At 35.8% G+C, this 20979-nt stretch overlaps 1 protein-coding gene across 9 annotated transcripts in view; it reads left to right on the forward strand.

Annotated features, from left to right (window-relative positions):
• The window catches only part of ANKRD31 (ankyrin repeat domain 31), a 119181-nt gene that overhangs the window by 30460 nt on the left and 67742 nt on the right, over positions 1-20979 (forward strand). For 8 of the 9 annotated variants that reach the window (XR_005356884.1, XR_005356885.1, XM_038532543.1 and 5 more), the window contains 5 exons: positions 2151-2810; positions 5236-5504; positions 7762-7871; positions 14756-14911; positions 20653-20795. Coding sequence is in view for 7 of the 9 variants with exons in the window: in XM_038532543.1 (XP_038388471.1) it covers positions 2151-2810; positions 5236-5504; positions 7762-7871; positions 14756-14911; positions 20653-20795 (1338 nt within the window). In the remaining 2 variants the exon portion in view is untranslated. The remainder of the gene's footprint in view (positions 1-2150; positions 2811-5235; positions 5505-7761; positions 7872-14755; positions 14912-20652; positions 20796-20979) is intronic. The other variant, XM_038532544.1, reaches the window with a different exon arrangement.

The raw sequence follows: 20979 nt of genomic DNA on the forward strand, positions 1-20979 counted from the left end.
CACTTGGATCCTATGACATTAATCGATCTTGTCAGAAAAAGGATCTCTATGGACAAAGAAGTTTGGAGAACACTATATCCTGAAGTCTCAGAGATTTTAATGCACATTCTCTGAAAAGTCTTGCAGTAAAGAAACCTAATTACCTTGGTTTAACCAACCATTTTTTAGCAACCGTGAAAACCCTTCACTGCCTTCTGTTTCTTCCTTCCAGAAAACTTCTTGTAACACACCAGGCTCTTTTGTTCGTGCCATTCATTTGAGTTCATACAGTGTTTTTGTTTTTGTTTTTTACCTTATTTATATTTATTTATTGTCTTATGTATTTATTCCCTTAATCTTCATTTAGAAATTAAGTTCCTTTAGGGCAGAGTCCAATATATATACTTTATTACATCTATGGCCTTGAATTTAGTAGATATAATTTCTTCAGATAGGAGGGCGACCTTGTACTGTGATTTAAAAAATGGATAGAATCTGATTCTTAAGTTTTTTTTTTTTTAATTTTATTTATTTATTTATGAGAGACACAGAAAGAGGCAGAGACAAAGGCAGAGGGAAAAGCAGGCTCCCTGCAGGGAGCCATGTGGGACTCGATCCCGGGACCCTGGGATCATGCCCTGGGCCAAAAGCAGGCGCTCAACTGCTGAGTCACCCAGGTGCCCCAAGGTTCTTGAGTTTTTTTCTAAATTTTCTAAAATGTATAGTTTACATTACTAAAAAATAACTGTATCTTTTTAAGGTTTGTATGGTGTATACAGAGAAGATAAATTATGGTAGGTAGAAAAGAGGGGGAAACAAAATGGTTTTCACTTCTTTTATTCAAATCAAATCAGAATACCAGAGAGCTTACAAATTATAATGTATTCTGTCAGAGTGGTGTGTCAGTGGAAGGTGGATTTGATATTTAGAAATAGCCAAAAATCATTGAAACCCATTCTATTATTTAAGGTCATGCAAATTAGCAGGTTTTTAAAAACAAGATTTTCTGTATTTACTTGAAAGAGACAGAGCACGAGTGGGGGAAGGGACAGAAGGAGAGAATATCCAAGCAGATTCCTGCTAAACGCAGAGCTCAACTCATCTCATGACCCATAAGATCAGGATCTGAGGTGAAACTTAGAGTTGAACACTGAAACAACAGAGCCACCCACACACCTCACAAATAAAGAGTATTCAGTGGTAAAAAAAAAATCAAATTATTAAGACTGAGTTTTTTGAATGGCCTAGAAAGGGTTTTCGAAAGCGATTTCAAAAGAGGAAGTCTAATAATATTTTGAGCATTGGAAAAATTCTAAGAACAGGTATAACCTGTGAAGATGATGTCTTTGAAAAGTAATGGTCACTTAGAAATAAAAGTTTTATGTTATGGGTTTAAATCAACCACAATGCAGAACTAGGGCTGCATAGTGGTTGAGTGCATATGCCATAGCTAGGGCTCATAAAATTTACATAGAGCTGTGTCTTTGTTTCTCCCCCTTTCCCTTCTGATCTTCTCTCCTTTGGCCTTTTTACTTCATATTTATACATTCAACAGAGGTGGGTATTAAAAAGAAGGTGAAACTATCCAATTTTATTCCTGTTTAATGATTTTTATAAAATTTATTAGTGAGTTTTAAAAAGTTTTATCTATTGATTGATTTTTTAGTAGTCTGCTCACCCAGCGTGGAGCCCAATGAAGGGCTTGAACCCACCACACTGAGATCGAGACATGACCTGCGATCCAGAGTCAGAAGCTTACCTACTGAGCCACCCCAATAGTGATTTTAGGCAATGGAGAATTTTGCAATTATTAACTGCAATGAAATTTTGAGATGAGCTACTAATTATTAATTAAGATTAGCTACTAAGTATTCATGCCATCTCTGCCTCTTCTCTTAGCAGATATAATTTAAACTTAGCTGAATAGATAATTGGCATCTATAATTATGACTCTGCTAGTTTTACTCTTGGTCCACTGTGAATGTTTAGCCATGTATTCAGAATCATTAGCAATTTGGTATAGGAAATTAGTAAAGAAAAATATTTTTATTTTTGGAAGGGGAAGAAAATTGATAAAACTTTTTAGTGGTAATTTACTAGAAAACTATGAAGTTTTCATTTTAAAATTTGAAATATGTTCTATTGATGGAATTTCTATTTGGAATACACAGGAACTAAGCACAGACAGCAACTCTCCTGAAATTAGCTTTCTCTCAGGTACTGCTACTAAAGTATCTGATGTGATGGTTGTAAAGGAGAAATCGTTAGTGGAGCCAAAGGAGATCTTAGCAGTACCAAATAAGTTTTCTGAGTCTGGAAAGGAAGCCCTGTTGACCATGAATTCTGAAGAAACCCAGGATGAAGAAAGTTCTCTTAAAACCTTTGTGTCTGCCTTAGAAAAGTTACTTACATCACCAGAAATCCCACAGGAGGAAAGACTGTTTGAAATAATGAGTGATTTTGAATCTAAAGAGTTGACCAACCCATTGAGCAACTCTCCGAGTTCCACATCAGTATCTTTGACATGTCACAGAGATTTACTAGAAAACCCAAAGGATGATGGGTTGCCAGCTGAATTGTTAGCAGCCCTAAACACGTTATCAGAAGGCAACGTGGAACCCATCTGTCACAGAGAAGAGGGAGGCAGCAGTCTCAGTGCTGGAAATGAATATTCAGGAGGGGAACCCAAGATGTCTCAGACCAGTGAAGATTGTACACAAATAACTGAGGTGAATTCTGAATCTCTTTGTTCTGCTCCACTCTTTGAACAAGATTCCAAGGTAGGGGAGCTGCAAGATAAGCATCTTTCACCGCAGCATGTAAATTCAAGTGTAAGTTTATGATTTTGCCTTTTATATTGACCTTTACCAAGTTTTCATTACCCATATACTTTATTTTAAATTGAAGTCTTCTTCCCAAATATTAACACTCAGAAGATGCTTTTTGAATTTGAAGCACAAACTGATCTTTCTCGAGGTTCCAGGGGTAGAATTTTCAAGGAGTTTAAATGTAAAATATATGTTTCTTATCAAAGACCTTAGAAAACATATCATTAGATTGCTTACACATAGGAAGGAAATAATTATTTGCCAGAATTTTTTTTCTGTTAGCTCAGAAAATATGCCTACCTGGGTGCAGAGTAGGGATGAGATACCCCACATTAATTTCTAGTTGAGAATAGAATATATGCGGTTGAACTGTCCCAAGAGGGAAAATGTTATGCCTGGTTTCAGCAGAACTTTGCAATCTATGTCTGAGGATGCTGTCCTGGGGTTTAGAATTCCTGCAGTAGTATGGCTAGAGACCCTGCAGTGGGCTACCACTAGCCGGGTCCCTTTTGTATGCTGACATTTTTTTTTCCTTTATAAAGGAATTTTATTTTTTTTTCCTGACTGCAATAGTAATACACTGTCATTATATATATAAAAAAATCAAACATTACAGCAATATACATAATTATATAATAAAAAGTCCACATTTCAGAGATAATCACTATTAACAGTTTGGTGTATCTGTCTCCAATATTTTCTATGCGTATTATATATAAGTTTATTTTTATATAAATGAGACTATATTATACATAATGCTTTGCAACTTTTAAAAAATATTTTTTATTAAGGTACAGTTGACATTTTGCAACTTGTTTTTTAAATTTTGTAATACATCTTGGTTATCTGGGTCAGCAAATGTAGCATACTTCTTAAATCTTTTTACTTGCTATGGATATTTTATGTGTGTGTGTACATATACAAAACATAATTTATTTAATTCAATAATGATGGTCATTTGAATTCTTTTCTTTCTTTTTTTTTTTTTTTATTTTTTATTACCAGGCTACTTTTATGAATGTCCCTGGGACAATGTGAATAAAATGTTACTAAGCTCATGTTGCAAAATACATACCTGGCATAATCCTGCATGCAATTCTCATAAAAAACATGGGGATCCCTGGGTGGCTCAGTGGTTTAATGCCGCCTTCAGCCCAGGGCATGATCCTGGGGTCCCAGGATCAAATCCCACATTGGACTCCCTGCATGGGGCCTGCTTCTCCCTCTGCCTGTGTCTCTGCCTCTGTCTCTCTCTGTGTCTCTTATGAATATGTAAATCTTTAAAAAAAAAAAACATGTCAAAACAGGTATAGTAAAACTAAAAAAAATCCAGAAAAAGAAAGATTAATCATGGGGATAGGGCATGAAGGTTAAATTAAACACTCCAGTATTTAATCTGAAAAGAGGTAATATAAATAAAATGTAGATGATTACAATTGATTGGTATTAATAGAGTGGGCATGAATTTAGCAACTATTACAAAAAAAGAAACCCTTTATTTTTTTTTATTTTTTATTTTTTTAAGAAACCCTTTAAAAGCAAAAAAGAGATTGGTTTAGAACAAATAAATACACTTGCTCAGCTGTAATAAAAATATGGAACTTGTTATCCTGAAAAGCTTTGCAAGCTGGATATATAAATAAGCTCAAGAAAGGTTTACATGATATGTATAAACATATATATGTATCTACATGAAAGTCAAATCTATAATGGATTATTAAGGGGAGATTAGAGCCATTCATGTTATACTGGTAACCTTTTAAAATCAGTATAATGGAGGGTTATATGCAATCTTTTCCCATGAAATAATACTTCCTGCTGTCAAACAACAAACATTGGACTAAATGGAACATGGATCTGGTCTATTATGACGTTTCTATTGTTTTTTTTAAGTCTCTCATCATTTTTTGCTACCTATTTCCTGTGAAATTAAAGCACCCAGAGTAACCTTAGTTTTTGTTTTGAATTTTAAGGTTGAATATCAATAAATTTTTTACTTATGCTCTTCTTGTCTTTTAAATCTGCATGGTCTTTTATTATTAAATTTTAAAACTATGTGGTCTGTGGATTTTTGTACTTTATCTTACAAGAGGCATTTTTGTGTAATCAAAGGATAAGATAAAACTTAATTTCTTTTCATTTTAAATTTTTTGCATGGGGGAAATCCCTGGGTGGCTCAGCGGTTTGGTGCCTGCCTTTGGCCCAGGGTGTGATCCTGAGGTCCCAGGATCAGGTCCCGCAATTGGACTCCCTGCATGAAGCCTGCCTCTCTCTCTGCCTGTGTCTCTGCCTCTCTCCCTCTGTGTCTCTCATGAATGAATAGATAGAATCTTAAAAATAAATAAATAAATAAATAAATAAACAAACAAACAAATAATTTTTTTTGCATTGTTATGATTTTTGTGTATGTATTTACATCTTATTACAGATTCTAGGAGATCCAAATCCATTTGGGTTGCAAACTTTGGTTCATCAAAATGTCCCCTCTTGTGATCCACTAAACAACAAGGGAAATTCAAATTCAGTGGAAAATAAATCTGATCAAGACATTCCACGTGTGCTAAGGAGATCATCCAGACTGAAAGGCAGAGATGCAAAGCACATAGATGACGTGTATAAGATGCCAGAAAAGATTTTACCCAAGATACTTGTCTGTGAGGATCAAACAACTAATAACTCTTCAACTAAGAATTTCAGGTATGCAACCAAATTATATCTTTATCTCCAGGTATGCTACAGACCTTACAGATAAATTCTATGCTTAGGACACTAGAGTCAGTGTACAATTATCCCTAAGTGAAGAACTTTATTTTTTAGTATTGTTGCCTTAATTACTGTACAGTTTCTTTTTTTTTTTAACTCAGAAAACTCTTCTACTTTTTTTTTTTTAAAGGACAGAGTAAAGGGAGATTTGTTGGATTTCAGCCTAATGCTAATTTCCATTCTTTCTTTTTAAATTAAGTTTAGTTAGCATCCATCATCACAGTTACAAAATTTTCTTTCTTGTCATGAGAATTTCTAAGATTTACTCTCTCAGGAACTTTCAGCTATACAATACAGTATTGTTCATTACAGTTACCATGCTGTACATTCCATCCCCAGGACTTATTTATCTTATAAATGGAAGTCTGTACTTTTTGATCCTTTACCCATTTCACCCACTCCCCACCCCCCTGCCTCTGTAAACCACCAATCTATTCTCTATATCTATGAGTTTGGGGATTTTTTTTAGATTCCACAAGTAAATGAAATCATATAGTATTTGTCTTTCTCCATCTGATTTATTTCACTTAACATAATGCCCTCTAGATCCTTTCACATTGTCACAAAAAGCAGAATTTCCTTTCCTATGGCTAAATAATATTCCATTTTGTGTGTGTATGTATATGTATATATGTATATGTTTGTGTGTGTTTATAGACCAATTTTCTTTATTCACTTATCCATCAGTGGATACTTAAGTTGTTTCTATGTCTTGGCTATTGTAAATAAAGCTGCAGTAGACACAGGGGTGCAGATACCTTTTCAAGATAGTAATTTTATTTCCTTTGGATAAATATTCAGAAGTGGAAATGTTGGATCATATGGTAGTTTCATTTTTTGTGTGTGAGAACCCTTTATACTGTTTTCCATAGTGCCTGCACCAAGTATATTCCCACCAATAATGCACATCCTCAACAACACTTGTTCTTTCAAACATTTATGAGGTAATATCTCATTGTGGTTTTTATTTGCATTTTCATGCTGATTAGTGATGTTGAACAGCTTTTCATGTACTTTTTGGCCATTTGGATGTCTTTGGAAAATTGTCTTTTTATTCCTCTTCCATTTTTGAATTGAATTGTTTATTTGCTGTTGAGTTGTAGGAGTTCCTTATATATTTGAATATTGAACCTTTATCAGATAGGTGATTTGCAAATATATTTTCCCATTCAGTAGCTTGCTTTTTTATTTTATTTTGTTGATGGTTTCCTTTGCAGTGAAGACAATTTTTAGTTTGATGTAGCCCTAGTTGTTCATTTTTGCTTTTGTTGCATTTGCTTCTGGTGCCAAATCCAAAATATTGCCCAGACTCATGTCAAGTTATCTATCCCCTGGGTTTTTTTCTCTGAGTTTTATGATTTCAGGTCTTAAAATCAAGTCTTTAATCCGTTTTGAAATGAAAGGATTGAGGCCCAGTCTCATGGTTTTACATTTAGCTATCCAGTTTCCCCAACGTCATTTATTGAAAAGATTGTCCTTTCCTCACTGTATGATTTTGGCTTCTTTTTTTTTATTTTTTATTTTATTTTTATTTTTATTTATTTATGATAGTCACAGAGAGAGAGAGAGAGAGGCAGAGACACAGGCAGAGGGAGAAGCAGGCTCCATGCACTGGGAGCCCGATGTGGGATTCGATCCCGGGTCTCCAGGATCGCGCCCTGGGCCAAAGGCAGGCGCCAAACCGCTGCGCCACCCAGGGATCCCGATTTTGGCTTCTTTATTCTAAGTTAATTGACTAATATATGTAGGTTTATTTCCTGGTTCTACTGTGTCCCATTCACCTATGTATCTGTTCTTATTCCAATATTTTGCAGTTTTTGATCATGTAATCCCATATGACAAGTCCTCTTTTCTTGCAAAGAACCTATCTCTTCCCTAGGTGAATAGATAGTAGTATGCCAACTTGGGGAGTAAGGTGCAAGAGACTCTTGGAAATGACTGCTCCTAAAGGGGAGAAACCCACAGGTGGCACAAAGAAGAGACTAGAAATCACAATGACTGGCATGCCTGTCATAGAATTATCTGCAGCTTACTTAGGAGCCATGTCCATATTTTAAACTGCCATGCTGCTTGACAGGATCTCAGTAAAATACCTTTCTATGTTAAAAATTGAGTTGAGATTTAGGATGATTCTCTGTGAATGGTTATAGAGAACATGATAATAATTTTAAAAATACATTTATTTTCCAAGAATGCAGGATCCTGCTTTAAAGATTCAAGGTAAAGGGAAGAATATGTATTCAACTAGACTCAAGAATAGAGAACAGATCAGGAGAAACCAAAATCTTGCTGGAAAAAAGGGTGAGGCATATTTGATTTCTTTTCTTTTTAACTAAATAACTTATAGAAACATAGAATTTTGGCACTGAAAAGTATTTAGAGATTATCTGTCTTAACTTTTTCATGTTACTGATGAGGAAGTTCATAGAGGTTAAGGATTTTTCCCAGCATTACATAGCTCATTAGTAGCATACCTAGGACTTGAACTAATAGTCTGTAGGCTGGTACTTTTTTCTATACTTCTACTTTGCAGAGAATAGTTACAGAACCCTTTTCAAATGTAGATATGTGACCTCTTTGTGATAAGACCAACCTAGCATAAGGCTTTGAGAAATTATACTAAGAGGAATAAATAGAGGAAAAGAGAAGGCAAAATTGTTATTCTTAGATGTTATTTCTTTGTTCGTATAAAACTCCAAAGAATAATCTAACAAATTATGAGAAACAATAAGGATCTAGAAATACTGGTTAAAATATAATAAAGGTATAACTGGTAAAATTGAAATAAGGGCTGTAGGTTAAATAATAATAATATAGTATTGTTAAATTTCCTGAATTTAGTAATAATTTGGTTATTTAAGAGAATGTCTTTGTTTTTAGAAAATATACACATAAGTATTAGTGAGTAAAGGGGTGTGGTATATGTAAGTTATCATTTCTGTATATGTGTGTGTTTACATACATTTATATAAAAAGGGAGATATGATGATGTAAACTGGGGGCAGAATACTAATAATGGGTGAATCTTTTGTTCTGTTTTTTTTGGCTTTTATTTTTAATTTAAATCAGTTAGCCAACATATAGTATATACTTAGTTTCAGATGTAGTGTTCGTTAATTTATTAGTTGCATATATTTTGTTCTGTTTTTATAGCTTTTTTTAAGTCTGAAATTTTTTCCTAATAAAACATGCAAAAAATTCAGTAAACCAAAACAAGACAAAAATAAATACCTTTCATAAATGTGTTACCCAGTTAGAAAAATATAGGAAGGGTCCCATTTATAACAATTATAAAAGAGAAAATACCAACTTATGTACCTAATAAGAAATGTGCCTTACCTCTAAGAAGAGAATTGAAAATTTTGCCAAAGGCAAAAAAAAGGACATTAAAAAAAAAGACTTGAATAAATAGAAAAAAAGAATCTTATTCTTGACCATAAGAATTCAGTTTTGTAAGAAACCTATTTCTCCATATATTATTCTGTAAATATGTGAGAGCTCCATCAAAAACAGATTATTGTTTATTTTGTTTTGTTTTCCTCTATAAGACTGGACATTAGCTATGAAAATGTTATAAAATAATACTAAATATTATGAAAGACCAGCCTAGAAAATTCTGAAAAATTCTGAGTGGCTCAGTGGTTAGGCATTTGCTTTTGTGATCAGAGTTGTGATCCCAGGTTCCCGGGATCAAATTCTGCATCAGGCTCCCTGCAGGGAGCCTGCTTTTCCCTCTGCCTATGTCTCTACCTCTCTCTATGTATCTCTCATGAATAAATGAATAAAATCTTTCTTAAAAATTCTGGAAAATAAAAGCACAAGGGAGTATGGAGAGACAGGAATCTGCTATACATAATATAAAAGCAATTAGAAAGCTATGGAAATTAAAATAGTTTGGTACAGGTACAGAAATAGACAAGTCAGTGAAACAGAATAGAGTTTAGATGTAGAAGCCAGATACAGTGTGAATTTTGGAGGAGGTGTATAATAAAGATGGCATCTCAAATTAGTGGCAAAAGGAAGGACCAAGCAATAAATAGTGAAAACCTAAAATTGGATGAATAACTATGATAGTCCTTATACTAAACTTAATTCCATTTTGGCCAAAGATTAAGTGAACAAAAAAAAATTTTCTTAGAAGAAAACTTAAGTGAATCCTTTTATAATCTTTGAGGAGGAAAAAAACCTTTTTAAAGAATGATAAACCCAGAAGCCAGAAGGGAAAAGAATGACAAAATTGACTACATACATTTTAGAAAAATTGTATAGAAAAATACCTAAGGAAAACCAAACATCAAATACAGAAGAAATATTAGTAATGCATAACAAAGGGTTAATTGCACTAACATGAAAAGAGCTCTTACAAAATAATAAGGTTAAAAAAATGGATAGGGAATGTGGAAAAAAATGTACATATAAATAATGGGATCACCTGGGTGGCTCAGTCAGTTAAGCATCTGACTCTTGGTTTTGGCTCAGGTAATGATAGCCCTGGATCAGGCTCCTTGCTCACAGCTGAGTCTGCTTGAGATTCTCTGCCCCTCCCTCTCTCAATGCCCCTCCCCAGCTTATGCATGCTCACTCTCTTTCTCTCTCTCTCTCAAATAAATAAGTAAATAAATAAATAAAATATTTTAAAAAATAACTGAAAAGATCAGAATGTTACATATGATTTTAAAATATAAATTAGGAAAAAAATATAAATTAGGATGTATAGTTTTCACTAAGAGAATGTCAAAGGTTTAAACATTTGCAAATTCCCAGTGGCAAGAATGTTGAAAAAGTAAGCATTCTCATATGTTGTTGGTAAGAGTCTAAGTTTGTTGTCTTTCTTTTAAATGCTTACTTATTTATTTGAGAGAGAAATCTGGAGAGAACCAGAGGGAGAGGGACAAGCAGACTGGGCTGAGCACCAAGCTTAACATGAGGCTCAGTCTCAGGACCCTGAGATCATGACCTGAACTGAAACCAAGATGCTTAACTGACAGAGCCACTTAACTGCCCCTGTTCAGTCTTTTCACAGGACAGTTTATTTACATTCATCAGACCTTTAAGTCAAAATTCTTGAATTATCAATTCTACCTGGGTGGCTCAGTCGGTTGAGCGTCCAACTCTTGATTCAATCCAAACTTCTAGGCCCAATTCCTTGTGGATTAGTCTGCTAGGGTTACCATAACTAGATACCACAAATTGGATGGTTTAAATGACAAATTTATTTTCTCACAGTTCTGGAAGCTAGAAGTCCAAGATCAAGGTAATAAAAAATTCTATTTCTGGCAAGACCTCTCTATCTGGCTTGTAGAAAGCCACCTTCTCAGAGTGTCCTTCCTGCATGTGTAGAGAGCTCTGGTATCTCTTCCTTTTTTTAAATAGGAACACAAATCCTATTCTACTATGGCTTCAACATGTGAATTTTGAGGGGATGCAGTTCAGTTCATAACACTTTTCATCGTGAATTCTGCCAGACATTTAAGGAATAAATAACAACAGTTTTCCACAAACTCTTCCAAAAAGTTGAAGATAAGGAAGTACTCCTTAATTCATTCTATGAAGCCACTAATAAACTGAAAGTAAAATCAAAAACATCATAGGAATGGAAAATTACAGATGACTATGTCTCATAAACATAGATGCAAAAATCTAAATGCAACTTTAGCAGATCAGTTTCAACATTGTATATACATCATGACAGAGTGAGGTTTATCCCAGGAATGCAGGATTAGTTTTACCATTTGAATATCAATCACTGTAATTCACTAATAAGCTAAAAAAGAAAATACCATATTATCATCTCAAGGGATGCTGAGAAGGCATTTGACAACACCTTAACATGTTTCACTGTTGAAAACTCCCTGCAAACTTAGAGGGGAACTTTGTCAACCTGACAAAGAGCATCCAGAAAAAAATTTAGGTAGTAAAGTTTGATACCATAGTATCAAAAAATGTGAAATACCTATGAGATAAATTTGATAAACTATGCAAAAGACAGGTACACTGAAACTTACAAAACATTATTCAGAGAGATCAAAGAAAATTTAATGGAGAGAAATAGAGATATATTGCTTCGTTCATCAGTCAGAAGACTCAATATTGTTTTGTTGAGGGGTATTTTGGAGAGGGTAAGAGAGAGAGAAAATGCCAAGCAAGCTCTACACCCACTGTGGGGCTGGACACAGGGCTTGATCTTACAACCCTGAGATCACAAACTGATTCAACATCAAGAGTCAGACGCCCAACCTACTGAACCATCCAGGCAACCCAGAAGACTCAATATTGTAAAGACGCTATTTCCACTCGGGTATTATATATGAATTCTACACAATCCCAATCAAAATTCCTGTAAGGTTTTTTGTAGAAATTTACAAGGTGGTTCTAAAATTCATATGGAATGCAAAGGACCTAAGAATGGTAAAATGGTTCTGAAAAAGAACAAAGTTAGAGAGCTAACGCTGCCTGATTTTAAGAATTATATGGTGGGATAGGTTGCCGGAGTAGCTCAGTCAGTTAAGCATCCAAAGTCTTGATTTTGGCTCAGGTCACGATCTTGGGGCCATGGAATCAAGCCTACATTGGGCTCTGCGCTCAGCATGAAGTCTGCTAGTACTATCCCTCTGCTCTTCTCTTGGTGTTCTAACCTTTCTCTCTCTCTCTTTCTCTCTCTCTCATAAATAAATAAATAAGTTCTTTTTTTAAAAATTTTTATTTACTTGTGATAGAGAGAGAGAAAGAGAGAGAGAGAGAGGGGCAGAGACACAGGCAGAGGGAGAAGCAGGCTCCATGCACTGGGAACCCGATGTGGGATTCGATCCCGGGTCTCCAGGATCGCGCCCTGGGCCAAAGGCAGGTGCCAAACCGCTGCGCCACCCAGGGATCCCAATAAATAAGTTCTTTAAAAAATTATATGGGGGGACACCTGGGTGGCTCAGTCAGTTATGCATCATACTCTTGATTTCGTTATGACCTCATGGTTGTGAGATGGCCATTCTGGACATGGAGCCTGCTTGGGATTCTCCCTCTCCCTTTCCCTCTGCCACTTTTCCCCTTCCCTGCTCACAGGCTCCCACTCTCTCTCTTTCTCAAGAAAGAATTATGGCTATAGTAATCAAAATAGCATGACATTTGTGTCAAGATAGGGAAATAGATCAGTGTAACAAGAGTTCAGAAATAAACCCTGAACTTTGACAAAGGCCCAAGCCTTTTGTAGAGAAGAACAATTGGATATCCACATGCAGCAAAATGTTATTGAATATCTCTATGTATTTTAATTTTAATTTTGTTTTGGCCTGCAGATTACTTGAACATCAGATTGATCCTTTCAACGCTTTTTTAAAAACCATGTTAGGCAGGTTTGGTGTAGGCTTTACTATACAGCTAGTTTAGTCCCTTCCTGCTAAGACATGGCCTGTCAAGGGTCTCTGCTAATGCTGTGGGTGTTCAGCAAGGTCTCTCTCTTCAAGCTATCAGGAATACAAATATCTCTGATCTCTCAGGATTGTTATTTTATCGTTGTCAGGTAGTTGTTCTTGCCCAGCCTCATGAAGACTCCTTCTATATATATATGAGCACTTTAATATTTAGATAGTGATCCAAGGAGTCCCTTTTATAGATTTCTGGTACCTATCTGTTCTCTATTCCCTCATCTCTGGTACCTACCATGCCAAATCTAATCATTCCAGCCTCCAGAAACTTTAATCTCTATCGCCTTAGCTCAGCGGGATCACCTTGCTATGCTGTGCTGTATTCAGGAATGTGCCTCCAGACAAGAGTGATCTTAGGGCTTACTTTTTTGTTTTCCTTCTCTGGGAGGAGTCATAGATCTGTACTGCCTATTTTCTCATGTCTGAATATAAGTTTTTTACCCCGTTTATTTAATCTAGTTTTTCAGTTGTTTGCAATGGAAGGGCAGGTCATGGCATGATTGGAAGTGAATGTCTTCGACATCTTATTTATGTATTTATTTATTTAGATTTTATTTTTTATTCACACAGAGAGACACACAGAGAGAGAGAGGCAGAGGGAGAAGCAGGTTCCGTGAAGGGAGCTTGATGTGGGACTGGATCCTGGACCCTGGGATCGCACTCTGAGCTGAAGGCAGATGCTCAACCACTGAGCCACCCAGGCGTCCCTACATCTCTGTTTTAATTGAAAATTTTTATTTTCTTCTTAATTTTCTATTACTAATAAATTACATAACTAGCAAGTATAACTGGCAAAGAAATCTTGGAGTAGAGATGACTTTTTTGGGTAACCATATAGTCTATCTGGTAGGAGCAGAGTGCTTTCTAGTCTTGAGTGGGGGAACATAGATTCAAATATTTAGAAGTTGGTTTATTTTACAGGGATGGAATGAAGGGAATCTAATAAAGGCAAAGCAGATAAATAGTGATCCATTAAAAAATGTGCTGCTATACTCAGTTACTTTTGTGAGATTTTAGGATAGGGCAGATTAGCTAGGTCAAAATTGGAAAAGCTATCATCAAAGCTATTCTGAAATTCAGGAAAGCCAAATGAAGTATTATCCATAAAAATCGATAGGATTTAGAGTATATAAATAAGGAATGTCAGTATTTTAGGTGCTACAGTGGTGAAATGATACCTGATATGCATAACTTGGGAATCTATTTTAATTGTATATTTTCTTACTTAGGAAATCAAAGCTATTGTATTGATCAAGATCATATTCCTTTAATTTAATTTCATGATAGCTATTTTTTGGCAAAGAAAGAAGTTTAGTATTCTTTTTTTCTGGTCTCACTGGGATTAATTTCTGTATCTTCCTTATGTACTTCTGAGATTTTCTCCTTATGGTGTTTTAACACATTTTGGTACTATAGTATTTTGGTGGGTTTAATAACATTTAATTCTGGATTTAAATAATCCTTTTCACTAGAACTTTTATGAAAATAATCTGTTAGTCTTGTCACATTTGCACTTTCATGGGGTTTCAATAAACATAAACTGCTTACATGATTTATAATGTACTGTGAATATTTTCAAACCAATGCCATTTTTTTTCTTTTACCTTTTTGAATACAGATAACATTATAGTTGGGTTAATGGATGAAATACTCTTTTATAATATAATTCCAGAATATTGACTGGATCTACTTTATTACCTGTATTCTTCCTGATATTCAAATAAGGCTTATTATTTTTTGTTTTCTATGTTCATCCTCTCATTTCAGAAAAAGTGAAGATGGATAAAATATCTCTGTCTAGAATTAACCGTAGAAACATTTTTGGAGAAAACTTATTGTATCAGGCTGCTCTGCATAATGATGTTGATCTTATTCATCGTTATATAACAAAAGGGGGAAATGTTAATCAACCAAGTTATGCCGGTAAGTTGGGGTTACCACCCGCAATTATCTTGAGAGTAGTTTGTAGTTTCTGCTTAGTCACTCCTATGAAAGTATGGCAAAGTGGGTGAAAGGCAAGTCTCAAACGAAAAGCTTCAGGTAATTTTCCTGCTCAGGTAGCTGATCACCAGCATCACCCAGAGAAGTGGTAAGGTGGAGAGGGAAGGACAGGAGAAGAGCATTGTATTTCATCTTCAAAGATTACTCTTGCCTGGGGCCCACCAGGTGGGCTGTGCATAGTGGCCCTACACAAAAGGATGTGGTTCCTAGGGCTGACTTGCTGGCTTTGCATGGGCATTGTTACTGTGAGACTCAACTTTGAATGGAAGAGAAGTGAGCTCAAAAGCTGAAAGAAGCTGATGGTACACTGAGCTCTGAGGAAACTGAGATAACATGGTAGATGTACAGCAGGGGCAATGGCCAGGGAGATGGAGATAAGAGAGTATAAGGTAGAAAGGTGGGGCAAGGGGCTCAGAACACTCTTTCTGCAAGGCTGGATCTCTGGCACAGTCTTTTTTTGTGGAAAGAAGCTGATGTTTCCTGAAGGAGAATGATTCCTTAAAGATACTTAAGTACTTAGGGCACTGGGCTAAGCCTGGGTAGTACTTTTGTGTCTATACTTTTACTAGTGTTTCTAGACTTTCTCGGTTATGAAACAGTGCAGAAATTCTTACAATATAGAGATGAGCAGCAGAGTCCATGGACAAGCAGGTGTTTACAAGTGCACCCACAGCACTTACTTTAGCAAAGCATGCATTTTTGGTAATCAGGGTTTTAACAGGTTATTATTCTAAATTTCAGACCACTGTCCTATAACCTTCAACCTTGGATCCTTATGTGGTAGCCACAGCAGTTGCTCCCTTAATCTTGACAAATGTATGGTACTTGCTATTAGTCTCTATCTGCTTCTTAAGTTCAGGAGTAGCTCTTCATGCAGCTAACTTTACTTTGTGGATTTCCTAGGAATCTCTCAACTTATTTCTTTTCAATGGTCCTTTTCTGTGCCATTATTAGCGTACTTGGTGTCTCTTCCCTGCTTGTTTTTGGCCGTGCATTATGCACTTTCTCCTCAGATACTTCTGTGACCTTCATGAGTTCTTTACCTTTAACATACTTTCCTGGCTTTTTGAATTCTTATTCTCTACTTCTCCTTCTCACTGTGCATCTTAACTCTGGTCTTTACTTCTGATTATTCCATTTTATAAAATTGCAGAGGGCAGTGTTCTTAAAGACTTGACTATAACCATTTTCATCAGAGTCACCTGCAGTGTTTGTTTAAAATGTAGTTTGTTTAAAATGTTTATTTCACTCTCCAAAACAACACATGCATGGTCTCACAGTTAAAATCTGTAGGTTAAAATCTTAAAATCTGCTTTTTAACATTTTCCTAGATGATTTGTGTTCTCATTAAAGTTCAAGAACGACTGGCAAGAGATACATGACCTCCATGTAATATACCACTTCATTATAGTGAACTTTTACAGTATGACCTTAGTGTACCAGTTATTGTGGAAACAGAAAGATACATATACTAGAAAAGTTTAAATATATTATGTAATGCAGTCCAAAAAAGGATAAGTGCCTTTTGAGATATTCATATGATGTTATAATAACAGACCAGTGGTCTTATCATGGGTAACATTTGCATTTTAAGTCCTCATTTACATTTTATGATATATCTGTCTTTGATTTTAAAAAACAATTGTAATAGTTCTTCATCTATCAAAAACAAAGGTGACAACCAGGAAGTAGGCTGAAACTCTGATTACCCGCTACAGATCTCATAAAGCTTCTTTGCTAAAACCCTCTCAGACCGGAGGGATCCCTGGGTGGCGCAGCGGTTTGGCGCCTGCCTTTGGCCCAGGGCGTGATCCTGGAGACCCGGGATCGAATCCCGCATTGGGCTCCCGGTGCATGGAGCCTGCTTCTCCCTCTGCCTGTGTCTCTGCCTCTCTCTCTCTCTCTCTGTGACTATCAAAAATTAAAAAAAAAAAAAAAAAAACCCTCTCAGACCATTGCCTTGAGCATTATTTTACACCAAATTCTATCTGATTCCTAAGTCTGCAGCACATTAGAACTGAAAGGAAAGGTTGGCACAGTCCAGGATATTGATAACAGCAAGAAGTTTAACAGCAAGGCAAGAGACAGATAAAAACATAAAAATGAGAGGCAACATTGTTGAGGACTGTATAATGTAGAAGAGCATGAACTTATACTGTGGGTGTTAACAATTGCTACATTAAAGCCTATAACTAATATTATGATGATCTTTATTAAAATATATTATTTTCTCTTTCTGGGAAATTTATAATCTTATAAAGCTTTAGAGATTTCCTTTAAGATGGTTAAAAGAAAATAATTGTTTAAGGATCTTCCAACCTTCAGATCTGGGAGATAATAATAATCTGTTGTCAAATGTGATCATCTTTATTTTGAAGGAGTGGTTTTACAACACAGAAGTGATCCATAGGGGAAGGAAAATTCTTTGTATGTTTGATTTCTTTCTGCATTCTGGTGTAGCCACTGGTCTGCAGTGGCTCTATCTGCAGAATAAAGATCCTTCTGGCTTTACTGATGCTGGGACATTCTTTCAACCTTAAGACTGATACTATTCAGGGGCACTGGGTGGCTCATTTCAGCTAGGTCTTAATTTCAGGGTCCTGGGATGGAGCCCCATGTGGTTGGTCCCTGAGTCAGGCTCCTCGCTCAGTGGGGAGTCTGCTGGAAATTCCCTGTGCCTCTGCCCCAATAAATAAATAAATCTTAAAAAAAAAACCCAAAAACAAACAAACAAACAAACAAAAAAAACCAAGGAACCAGCTACTGTTCCTCACTGGGTCATCTTTGCTTGGGTCACACTTAAAGTGGCATTTATTTTTTACTTCTCCCCTGAGGCCCGTCGTTTACACTGAATTACTGACCTGCAGTAGTTCTCTTCTTTGGGAATTTTCTGCAGTGAATTTAAAGTAGGAGGTTGGTTTTCCACTTTCCATTTACCTTATCTTTTAGTATTCTGACTCAGGGAAAACAAACTAATCTTTTGTTATGATTTTCTCATTCCAGTCGTTTTTTCCCCTTTTAGGAAACTAATTTTTATTGTAGCTTAAGCAAAACCTAATATAAGGAAAGAAAGTTTCCTAGGAGGAAGATCATCATCTACATTCTGAAATTAATAACTTTTGGATTTCTTACATTTCATTTTTCATCCTAGACCGGTGGCAGATAATCAAGTTAACCAGTGTGAGCTTTGATAAGCAAAGTTACACAGGTCCTGAAACCTAAACGAGTTCACACTTTTTATCAAATAGTACTTGGAGGGAGCTAATTTTTATGTTTTTAAAAATAGGTAGTCCTTAAATGGTTATGTTTCAAAAGTTCACATATGAGCTATTTATTTGAATTTTTTGTAACATTATGAAAAATTTTAAACATACAGAAAAGTTAAAAGAATTCCACAGTAAGCATCCATATACCTAATACCTAGATTCTACATACATTTTTTTTTCTACATACGTTTTTTATTACATGCTATAAAGGAAAAACACTCATGTATTTCTCCTCTACTTATATTCATAACACTTCTGATACCAGATGTGTGGGGTTTCAACACATTAAGCAATTCTCCAATACCAGCTGGATGTCCTGTAATTCAGTTCATTTCTGGCACTAATCTGTATTAGCACAGGTCCCACAGGTTAAGGGATCATTCAGCCACCCTCACTTCAGATGCCAGTCACAAGTACTGGGTTTTCCACAATTTCTGTTCAGTCTGGTTACAAATTGAAGATTCCCACAATCCCTTCCTTGGATTTGACCTCTTTCTAAAATTGCTCACAGAACTCAGGAAAACACATTTGCCATATAAGTTTATTATATAATCAAGGATATGACAAAGGTAAGATGAACACCCAGATGAAGATACAAAGAGGAAGGCCTGGAAAGTTTCCTTAGCACCGGAGCTTCTATCTCTGTGGAATTGGAATATGTCACCTTCCCAGCATGTTGATGTGTTGACTAATCTGGGAAAGTTCTCCAAACCCCAGAGTTCAGGGATTCTTTTTTTTTTTTTATAATAAATTTATTTTTTATTGGTGTTCAATTTGCCAACATACAGAATAACACCCAGTGCTCATCCCCTCAAGTGCCCCCCTCAGTGCCCGTCACCCATTCATCCCCACCCCCCGCCCTCCTCCCCTTCCACCACCCCTAGTTCGTTTCCCAGAGTTAGGAGTCTTTATGTTCTGTCTCCCTTTCTGATATTTCCCACACATTTCTTCTCCCTTCTCTTCTATTCCCTTTGACTATTATTTATATTCCCCAAATGAATGAGAACATAAACTGTTTGTCCTTCCCCAATTGACTTACTTCACTCAGCATAATACCCTCCAGTTCCAGCCATGTTGAAGCAAATGGTGGGTATTTGTCATTTCTAATGGCTGAGGAATATTCCATTGTATACAGAAACCACATCTTCTTTATCCATTCATCTTTCGATGGACACCGAGGCTCCTTCCACAGTTTGGCTATTGTGGACATTGCTGCTAGAAACATCGGGGTGCAGGTGTCCCGGCGTTTCATTGCATCTGAATCTTTGGGGTAAATCCCCAACAGTACAATTGCTGGGTCATAGGGCAGGTCTATTTTTAACTCTTTGAGGAACCTCCACACACTACTCCAGAGTGGCTGCACCAGGTCACATTCCCACCAACAGTGTAAGAGGGTTCCCTTTTCTCCACATCCTCTCCAACATTTGTGGTTTCCTGCCTTGCCAATTTTCCCCATTCTCACTGGTGTGAGGTGATCTCATTGTGGTTTTGATTTGTATTTCCCTGATGGCAAGTGATGCAGAGCATTTTCTCATATGCATGTTGGCCATGTCTATGTCTTCCTCTGTGGGATTTCTCTTCATGTCTTTTGCCCATTTCATGATTGGATTGTTTGTTTCTTTGGTGTTGAGTTTCATAAGTTCTTTATAGATCTTGGAAACTAGCCCTTTATCTGATATGTCATTTGCAAATATCTTCTCCCATTCTGTAGGTTGTCTTTTAGTTTTTTTGACTGTATCCTTTGCTGTGCAGAAGCTTCTTATCTTGATAAAGTACCAATAGTTCATTTTTGCTTTTGTATCTTGCAAGAAGTTACTGTGGCCGAGTTCAAAAAGGGTGTTGCCTGTGTTCTCTAGGATTTTGATGGAATCTTGTCTCACATTTAGATCTTTCATCCAATAAATAACATCTTTTTAAAAAGAACTATAAATAGCTTTTTACAAATAAGAAGAAAATAAATATATATTTTTGAAGTGACTTCTGTGCATTCCTACCAGCTGGGTTACTTTAATGGAAGTACCTTGAGCTATAAATAAAGTTTTTTCCCCCTCTTCTCTGCAGAAAAATAGCTTGCAGCTAGCATTCTATATGAGCTAATAATGACTCTCTTACAGCCTTTTCATTTGAGGAGGGCAGGAATAGTTTCAAATATTTTACTTCTTTAAAAAAATTCTTTTTACTTTTTATATTTTTTCACAGCTGAGTTGGGAGTAGGAATTTGATTTGGCCTCAGATTTATTGAATCCATCTAATAATATAAGTTATTTTTATGGTAAGATTATCTTGTCTCATATAATCAAAGTATTTTCAAAGAAACAACATAGAGTTTTTATTCTAAGGACAAGCACAAGACATGAAGATAGCAAACATAAATACCATTTTCTTTTTGTATAATAGGTTGGACAGCACTTCACGAAGCTAGTGTAGGAGGATTTTATCAGGCAGCAAGTGAACTATTAAAAGGTGGAGCACATGTGAATATCAAAGGAATGTACCAGATCACTCCTCTACATGATGCTGTGATAAATGGCCATTATAAGGTATGTGATGCTTTTGTTTGCAAAGCAAATACTAAGTTTTACGAGTATTAAAAATCTCTAGAGCCTATCAACAGAAATTGAGTTTTAGTTCATTCTGCTAGTGGATACTCAGAATATGTAATAAAATTTTACTGTGTTGTAGATTTGTTGTTCCCAATATCGTAGATGCCATTTTACATGTTAC

This window comes from Canis lupus, chromosome 3 (genome assembly GCF_011100685.1).
Source record: "Canis lupus familiaris isolate Mischka breed German Shepherd chromosome 3, alternate assembly UU_Cfam_GSD_1.0, whole genome shotgun sequence".
NCBI classification, from domain to species: domain Eukaryota; kingdom Metazoa; phylum Chordata; class Mammalia; order Carnivora; family Canidae; genus Canis; species Canis lupus.